The sequence below is a fragment of the Danio rerio genome, chromosome 13 (genome assembly GCF_049306965.1).
Source record: "Danio rerio strain Tuebingen ecotype United States chromosome 13, GRCz12tu, whole genome shotgun sequence".
In the NCBI taxonomy this organism is placed as follows: domain Eukaryota; kingdom Metazoa; phylum Chordata; class Actinopteri; order Cypriniformes; family Danionidae; genus Danio; species Danio rerio.
The window spans coordinates 51,185,153-51,195,000 of record NC_133188.1 but is presented as its reverse complement, the minus strand read 5'-3'; the positions used below and the strand labels follow the sequence as shown (position 1 = coordinate 51,195,000).

At 36.5% G+C, this 9,848-nt stretch overlaps 1 protein-coding gene across 5 annotated transcripts in view; it reads left to right on the top strand.

The window, feature by feature from the left end:
• The window catches only part of acoxl (acyl-CoA oxidase-like), a 134,452-nt gene that overhangs the window by 64,740 nt on the left and 59,864 nt on the right, over window positions 1-9,848 (top strand). For all 5 annotated transcript variants that reach the window (XR_012388955.1, XR_012388956.1, XM_068213113.2 and 2 more), the window contains 3 exons: window positions 4,752-4,861; window positions 6,319-6,430; window positions 9,530-9,617. Coding sequence is in view for 3 of the 5 variants with exons in the window: in XM_068213113.2 (XP_068069214.1) it covers window positions 4,752-4,861; window positions 6,319-6,430; window positions 9,530-9,617 (310 nt within the window). In the remaining 2 variants the exon portion in view is untranslated. The remainder of the gene's footprint in view (window positions 1-4,751; window positions 4,862-6,318; window positions 6,431-9,529; window positions 9,618-9,848) is intronic.

Genomic DNA, 9,848 nt, shown 5'->3' with positions numbered 1-9,848 from the left:
TGTAATACTGTGTCTTTGAATAACAGAATTCATAACCTAATTCTCTTTAAGATGTAACCTGCTGCCTTTGACTACTAATTTAACATCATAATGCATCAGCTTTGCCATTTCAAAGCACATTTCAAAAGGTTTCTGACTAAATGTGTGTCATTTGATTAAGCGCTTTAGGCTAACAACAAATGACCAGCCAGTGCTGAAGGTCATAATGGGGCATGTGAAAATAAAGGGTGATGAGTTTTGCAGGACCACAGCTTAAACCAAAGTCACAAGAATCGTGCGAGTCTCTGCCAACCCAAGACTCTCTCTTTATTCCTCTCCCGCTCTCGCGTTCAGATCAGTCACGGGGAATTTACAGCCTAATAAAGTTATTAAGATGTTTTATCGTCACCTGTCATAAGGGAAATTAGCATTTATCTCCAAATTTCATACTCATGACTGGTACACGGTTACGGTTTGGACGATGAGTGTGGGTCACTATGAGAAGCTTGTTTTACAGTATGCAGTGGTGAAGCACTTTCTGTACTGCAGATGTGAAATCAGGAGGTTATTTTGGGTTTCTGGCGCACAAACGTACACAATGATTATGACACAATGAGTCATTGACTTTCTGGGGTTGTGCGTCTGGATTGTGGTGCTTATAATGTGATGTTGTGTTGATAGCGTGATCCCTTGAGGAACGTTAATGACTGGCGGGAAGTCCTGACCATTATGATCACACCTTTACACTAAGGGCTGGGTGGAGTAAACTAGGGTATATACATTACTGTACAGTAGGGCACGAGAGTTACTTTGAGTATGAGTCTGCATTGTGTTCCTGCACTATATGCAAAGTTACATCTACAATACACACTACCGAACATGCGTCACGTCTGATGTACATCATTTTTCATAGTAAGCACTTTTAAATGTGTACTTTATTTTACAGGGGTAAAGACTTACTTTACTGTGCTTTAGGACCACTTAGAGCAGGAGTCACCAAGCTTGTTCCTGGAGGGCCGGTGTCCTGCAGATTTTAGCTCCAACCCTAATCAAACACACCTGAATTAGCTAATCAAGGTGTTACTAGGTATACTTGAAACACCCAGGCAGGTGTGTTGAGGCAAGTTGGAGCTAAACCCTGTAGGACACCGGCCCTTCAGGACCGAGGTTGGTGACCCCTGACTTGGAGAATGTTATTTATTTTTCAAAATGTTCATTTACTCAATTAGTGATACTTAAAGGGCACCTATGGTAAAAAATCTACTTTTCAAGCTGTTTGGACAGATCTGTGTGTTGGTATAGTGTATAGACCGTCATACTGGGGTGATATGAACACACCCAGTCCTTTTTTTTCAATTTAACTACAAAAAAAGGGTCGGCCAATTGGAGCTGTTTTCAAATTGATCGCACCATTACATATATGTGCGATCCCCCCGCCCACCGAATTGATTGACAGCTGCACGTATTAACATGTTCCGGTAGTCGCGTGTATATGTCAACAAGACCAGGCAGACATATGCAAAGCAACCGGGAATAAAAGGTCTGTTCTGTTCGCTAGGATCAGCAATCATCATCAAATGTGATTAAGAGTAAGTTTCACATGTTTAAAGCGTTTTAAAACAGAGTATGTGTGTAATTAATTACAGCGTTTTACTTCAGCTTTACTTCATCAGCACAGCCGCGTGTCCGAACATTTATAAAAGAAGACGCTTCAATCCCGGTTTGTGGAAGTTAAATCAGGTTTATTTTGTACATTAGCATAACAGATATCCACACAGTACTTGAGGTTAGCCTTAACTAGGCTAAGTGCGCTCTGTCTGTCTGCCTGCCTGCGTGTGTGTGTGTGTGTGTTTGTGTGTGTGCGCGCGCGTTAACTTTGTAACGATATTGTGTGTGACTCATCAATGCAACTTCACAATACTGATTAGTAAAGGTTAGTTCTTACTGTAGTATCTCACAAACGCTACGTGAGACCTTCTTCCTTTAAGTCTGTCTGTTGTCTGACGCAGCTGAGGGAGGAGGCATGTAGAAACAGTGGGCGGGAAAGAAAAAGCTTAAAAGCGCAGTACGACAAAACCACCCCCTGCTGGAAATCAGTATAAAACAGCATCTTGTAAAAGGTATAATGAAAAATCTGATGGGTATTTTGATCTGAAACTTTATATACACATTCTAGAGACGCAAAAGACTTATATTAAATCTGAAAAAAAGGGTAATCTAGGTGCCCTTTAAGTGGGTTAAAAAACAACTCTTAAAATAATAGTTGAACCAAAAATCATGTGATCTATTCATTTATAAACTAATTTCAAGAGGATCACGTGCTTAGCTTATATATATATATATACAGTTGAAGTCAGAATTATTAGCCCCCCTGAATTATTAGCGCCCCTGTTTATCTTTTTCACCAATTTCTGTTTAATGGAGGGAAGACTGTTTCAGCATATTTCTAAGCATAATAGTTTTAAAAACTTATTTCTAATAGCTGATTTATTTTATCTTTGCCATGATGACAGTAAATAATATTTTACTAGATGTTTTTCAAGGCACTTCTATACAGCTTAAAGTGACATTTAAAGGCTTAACTAGGTTAATTAGGTTAACTAGGCAGGTTAGGGTAATTAGGCAAGTTATTGTATAACAGTGGTTTATTCTGTAGATTATTGAAAAAAAAAACTTAAAGGGGCTAATAATTTTGTCCCAAAAATGTTTTTTTAAAACATTAAAAACTGCTTTTATTCTAGCCGAAATAAAACAAATAAGACTTTCTCCAGAAGAAAAAAATATTATCAGACATACTGTGAAAATTTCCTTGCTCTGTTAAACATAATTTTGGAAATATTTAAAAAGAAATAAATAAAATCAAAAGGGGGCTAACAATTCTGACTTCAACTGTATATATATAAGTTAATTCTTTTAGCACTAACAATTCCTTTGTACAATTTGCACGTCCTGTGAGTATTGCCTCTTCTTGTTGAATCACTGAATGACTCACTGGACAAAACTGTTAGCTAAATAAATAAACGTAAATGTAGAATCATTTAATTTACATCAAAATGCAATTGAACTTTAAGTGATAAGCTGCGTCTCAAATGGCACACTACTGTATACACTATGCACTTATGCACTTACACACTCAACAGCATAGTATATGTATGTAGTGTCGTCCCAAATGGCACACTTATGTTTTTTTACAAAGCGGAAATTCAAACCGTTTCCCTGATGACGTTTGACGGTTGCCAAATCAGTGAAATAAACGACCAAAGTAAAAAATAATACCTGCCTTCAGTATAGCCGCATTCACCATCAGGAGGCGCTATAATCCCTCTTATAGGAGAATTTTGCTTTCACCATTTAAAATAAATAAAGTTATCCAACATGTGCGCCCGATAGCTCCGCCCCTTCCGCTACGTGAGCAAACCTGCGGTCGTTGAGTGCGTGAAGTGTCCATCATTCCACACTTCATTTTAGCGGCTGAATGAGTGCATCATCCGGGTAATTAAAGTGCACTTATTATTTCTAGAGTTTTCAGTGTGAACACACTACTTACACCATTTATACTACAAAATGGCATAGAATAGTGCATAAGTATGCGATTTGGGACGCAGCTATAGTTTCAACCAAACTGCTTTTTTTTGTTATTATTTTTTGGTGGGTTTTCACCTTTAATGGATAGGACAGTAGAGAGTATTGACAGGAAAGTGTAGGGAGCAGAGAGAGGAGAAGAATCGGCAAAATGTTTTATGGATATTTTTTACGCATTATTGTATTTCCATATACCCTTCTTTCTTTTTCAGGCCACAAAAGAAAACGTTTATTGATTTTTTTTTCACTCACCCATGTTTTTGGCACAGGTTTTTATCCGAAGTGATTTGCTTTGCTTTAAAGATATGCAGCTCATTTGTTGATGCATTCCCTGGCAATCAAACCCACGGCCCGTCAATGCTTTCTTCAAGAGTTCACACTTAGCTGATGATTGATTATAAGCAAGTTTGGCATGCTGTCCCGGGAGAGAGCCCTGAGCTCGAAGGTTCTTGAGCCCTGGGCTCCCTCCCGTTTGGAGGTAGAGAGGGGAGCCTCGAGCTCAGGTAGATCTCGACAACTCCCCTTTTTATAATAGCTAAAGATTAAGATTGAAGGCTATTAAAAGATATGCTGCATTATTAGATTACCTGTATTGAAATTTAGATTTAACGATTAAATTGTTGTACATGTTTTTGGAATGTGGGAGGAAACCGGAGAACCCGGGGAAAACCCACGCAAGCACGGGAAGAACATGCAAACTACACACAGAAACGACCACCGACCTGTTAAGGAACTAGAACCGGTGATGTTCTTGCTGTGAGGCGACAGTGCTAGTCACTGAGCCACCGTGCTGCCCTATGGAGGGAAAGGTGAAAAGGTAGGGGTGGAAGGGGGGATTCTTCAAATCGAAGATGACTGTAGTGAGAAAACCCTGGCTCTTTATAGAGGTTAGGAATGGCCTGATTGGTGGATCAAGCATGCTAATGCAGAACCAGCCGTGTTCAATCATAATCATGTGCTCCCCTCGAAATTAGTTTATGAATAAACTTCACATAGTACCCTTCTGAACAGTCTGAGTGACAGGAATGACACTGCAGTAAAAAAGAAATTAATAACATTTAAAAATCTGCTAAAAGCTCTCAGCTACCAGCCCACATTTGACTAAAGCAGCTCATATTTTAGACAACAGATTATTGACATTACATGTGCCTAAGCAGGTTGTCTTTAATCAGGTTTTTGTTGTTGTGCAGGTGGTGGTTCGAGAACTGCTGACTCAATACACCAAACAGATGGGCAACAACCTGGTGATGGGACTGATCAGAAACTTGACCAGCTCAGCGTCAGACAGCCTTAGAACCAGGTAAGAGATTGATGCATGCATGCATTTGTGAATGCAGGATGCAAATTGTGCAGTGCATGCCTGTGAAAAAAATGCATGAACTGTAATCATGAACGAATTAGACATTAAGGACTTTATTTTGACGGTACATGCGCAAAGTGCAAAGCGCAGGGCGCAAACGCTTTCAGGGCGTGTCAGAATCCACTTTTGCTATTTAAACAGCGTGGCGGAAAACGTCAAAAAGACTCTTGCGCTAAGCTGAAACTAGCAAACAACAATTGCAACAATTGCATCAGGGCTGTTTAGTGTAACGAGTGAGAGATGGTCACTAATGGGTGGGGCTTTCCCCCTCCGACGACACATACAAAGAGAGAATGTCAATCAAAGTGTTTCTCCACCCTGCAGAAAAATCCAGCTTAAACCAGCCTAGGCTGGTTGGCTGGTTTTAGCTGGTTGACCAGGCTGGTTTTAGAGGGGTTTTGGCCATTTCCAGGCTGGTTTCCAGCCATTTCCAGCCTGGTCTTAGCTGGTCAGGCTGGAAAATGACCAGCTAAATCCAGCTAAAACCAGCTTGACCAGCCTGGTTTAAGCTGGACATAGCTGGTTTTGGCTGGGCTCCCATCCTGGCTAAGCTGGTCAAGCTGGTTTTAGCTGGTCATCTCCCAGCCTGACCAGCTAAGACCAGGCTGGAAATGGCTGGAAACCAGCCTGGAAATGGCCAAAACCCCTCTAAAACCAGCCTGGTCGACCAGCTAAAACCAGCCAACCAGCATAGGCTGGTTTAAGCTGTTTTTTTCAGCAGGGCAGACTGTTTTTATCAAGTGTAAGTTTAAAAAAAAATAGAGTTAATACATTTTTACTATTAGAAGCTGCTTATATTCACACACTGCTGCCACACAACTGTGTTTAAACCCCTTATAAAGGCGATTTTTACATATACATGATGTATAGCATGCAACTTTTAAGACACTGGACAATTACCTATTTTATGTGCTTATTAATATAAAATGTAAAATAATTTGAATCATTTCTGCACCTTTAATGCTATTCTGGCCACATTTCCAACATTTCTAGCTTAATTCTTCCCATCAGATGGCATTTGTCTGTTGGCTTTGCAATGTAAGATCGTCCAAGCATCTAAAACTTCGTTCCTGAAGAGCCACACACACACAGGCACAGACGTTTCAGCCCTAAGGAACCGGTCTACTCTCACGATTGTGTTTACACTCACAATTAGGTCACTAATTTAGCAATTTTTGCCTGAGAGGAAAATTTGAGAGGTGTAATGATTTTCCGGCCTACTATTCATAACATATTAACCGAAGCAGAGATCTGCAGTCGTCCATCATAGGCTGAATAAAATCAGCTTTTATTTGTCTAGATGTGATTCCGATAGCGGATCTGTGCTTTTTATACAGTATCTCTTTGTCTGAGGGAGTTAATCTGTATTTCTTTTGGCGGTTTCCTTGTTTGTCTAGCTTTCTTGGCTTCAGCGTGGACAAAGTAGGAGACCTAATGTTCTTGCTGAAAGCGGTGCGCTACAGGGAAAGGGTGTTACAGCGCAGTCTAGCGAGTCGACTCTACACTAAGGTCAGTCACTCTTACTATAAATCAATGGAAACAAGGAGTGTTTCCCCTCTGTGTGTTTTACTGATGAGTGAGGAGATCAGTGGCTGTTTTTGAGTAGCTGTGAAATGCTTTAATTGAGCTTTTATTAGCTAATAAGTCTAAAATGTACACATTAAAAGAAAAAAAATGCATTTTATTCATAGTTAATTGTTTTGTTTTTAATTCATTTCCTAATAATAAAAAAAATGTTACTAGCTGCAGTTCACTGAATGGCCACCGGTGTCACTAATAACAAGCGTTTCTGAATTGTTCAGCAAGTCTCTTTAATGATGTAAATGCTTTAATTGAATATTTATTGGGTATAAAGTCTCAAATGTACACATTAAAAGAAAAAAATGCATTTCATTCATAACTAATTGTCATGCTTTTCAAATATTTCCAAATAAAAAAAAATGTTACAAGCTGCAGTTCACTGAACGGCCACCGGTGTCACTAATAACAAGCGTTTCTGAATTGTTCAGCAAGTCTCTTTAATGATGTAAATGCTTTAATTGAATATTTATTGGCTATAAAGTCTCAAATGTACACATTAAAAGAAAAAAGCTTTTTATTCATAACTAATTGTCATGTTTTTCAAATATTTCTAAATAAAAAAATGTTACAAGCTGCAGTTCACTGAACGGCCACCGGTGTCACTAATAACAAGCGTTTCTGAATTGTTCAGCAAGTCTCTTTAATGATGTAAATGCTTTAATTGAATATTTATTGGCTATAAAGTCTCAAATGTACACATTAAAAGAAAAAAGCGGTGCCACCGGTGTCACTAATAACAAGCTTTTCTGAATTGTTTATTGAGACTTTTTAGTGATGTCATCCACATTTCGTGAGTTGTGAGTAGCTGTGAAATACTTTAACCGAACATTTATTGGCTATACTGTCTAAAGTGTTCCCATTAAAGGGGAAAAAAGCATTTTATTAATTAATAATTGTAATTTTTGTCATGTGTTTCCAAATTTGTAATGCCAGTGTGTGGAATTTTGTAACAAAACTGAATTTCAGTGCATTTCATAGTGTATTAACAATCTAAATGTCACAGCGTGGATGTATTTGCTAGCACAACAAAGCTATTTTTAATTTTTTCTTTTTTTTTTTAGCTCTAATCGAAGAACAATAATAAAAAAAATGTTACTAGCTGCAGTTCACTGAATGACCACCGGTGTCATTAATAACAAGCATTTCTAAATTGTTCAGTGAGTTTTGAGTGGCTGTGCAATGCTTTAATTGAACATTTATTGGCTCTAAAGTCTCAAATGTACCCATCAAAGAAAAAATACTTTTTATTCATAATTAATTGTCATTTTGTCGCATATTTCCAAATATTTTTTTTCATTGCCAGTGTGTGGAATTTTGTAACAAATCTTAATTCCAGTGCATCTATTAATGCATTTACAATCTAAATGTCACAGCAAGGATAAGTTTGGTATCAAATCAAGGGTATTTTTTTAGCTTTAATCGAAGAACAATAAAATAAAAAATACGATATTAGCTGCAGTTCACTGAACGGCCACCGGTGTCACTAATAAATATTTCTGAATTGTTGACAGAGCATTTTTTAATGATGTAATCCACATTTTGTGTGTTGTGAGAAGCTGTGAAATGCTTTAATAGACATACTGTGAAAATGTCCTTGCTCTGTTAAACATAATTTGGGAAATATTTAACAAAGGAATAAAAATTCAGTGGGGGAGCTCAAACAGTTGAAGTCAGAATTATTAGCCCCCCTTTGAATTTTTTTTTATTTCTTTTTTTTTAATGTTTCCCAAATGATGTTTAACAGAGCAAGGAAATTTTCACAGTATGTCTGATAATATTTTTTCTTCTGGAGAAAGTCTTATTTGTTTTATTTTAGCTAGAATAAAAGCAGTTTTTAATTTTTAAAAAACTTTTAGGGACAAAATTATTAGCCCCTTTAAGCACATTTTTTTTCTCGATAGTCTACAGAACAAACCATTGTTATATAATAACTTGCCTAATTACCCTAACCTGCCTAGTTAACCTAATTAACCTAGTTAAGCCTTTAAATGTCACTTTAAGCTGTATAGAAGTGTCTTGAAGAATATCTAGTCAAATATTATTTACTGTTATCATGGCAAAGATAAAATAAATCAGTTATTAGAAATGAGGTATTAAAACTTTTATGTTTAGAAATATGTTGAAAAAATCTGCTATCCGTTAAAAGATCTCTTCCCTAGAAATTGGGGGAAAAAAGAAACAGATAAACAAATAAAAATTTCTGTTTTCATGTTGTTGGTTTATTTCCAATATTGAATTAGTCTTTTTGAGAGTGCAATTGGTGATTTAATGTAAATTTGGTGATTTGGTTAATTATTTTGTACATTATTTGTAAACACCACCGTTACAAAAGCATAATGCACTATAAAAAAATATTATATATATATATATATATATATATATATATATATATATATATATATATATATATATATATATATATATATATATATATATATATATATATATATATATATATCCCTTACAGAGTCATCCCAATCTAAAGTAATTACTATGCACATAGAGCTGTTTAAGTCATCTAGTAAAATTGTATTGAAATCGCAGTATATATCGCAGAGGAATAAAATATCGCAATGTATTGACCTTAAAACTTTTTTTTTTATGGAAAACTGCTTTTATTCTAGCCAAAATAAAACAAATAAGACTTTCTCCAAAAGAAAAAAATATTATCAGACATACTGTAAAAATTTCCCTGCTCTGTTAAACATCATTTAGGAAATATTAAAAAAAGAAAAAACAAAATTCACAGGAGGGCGAATAATTCTGACTTCAAATAAATATGCAAACATTAGATGCACATCAAAATCTGCGTGCTAATGTTCTGACATTGAACAAACATTATATTAGCATTATTGGAAGAACTTTTTTTTGTTCATAGCTTTCAAAGAACCAACCCTGAATTATATCCAAAATTCTCAGAAGGTTTCCTGTTAGCTGCGTTTTAAAATGAGTAATTTTATATAGAATTTTAGCGTTCTTTCCTGACACTAAATCACTTTCAAAGCATTTTGTTTTTCATGTGAACAGGTGGACAAAAACAAAGAGGAGTTCTTCATGGCCTGGAACTCTTGTTTACATCACGTGATCACTTTGGCGATGGCACACATACACCGAGGTGAGATAAAAGAGCATTATGTATAGAGCATGTGCTCTTTATGTTTGAATGAATGTATGCCTATGCATGTGCATTCACATATGACACTGAATTTCAAAGAAAGACTTTTAAGCAAAACATTTCTCAAAAAGTGACTGCAGCTAATGACTTAGAAATGGGAAGTTGCTTCTGAGAAAAACTCCAGCAAGCGTTTCATTGCTGATAACACTTGCTTTAATTATCAGACATTTC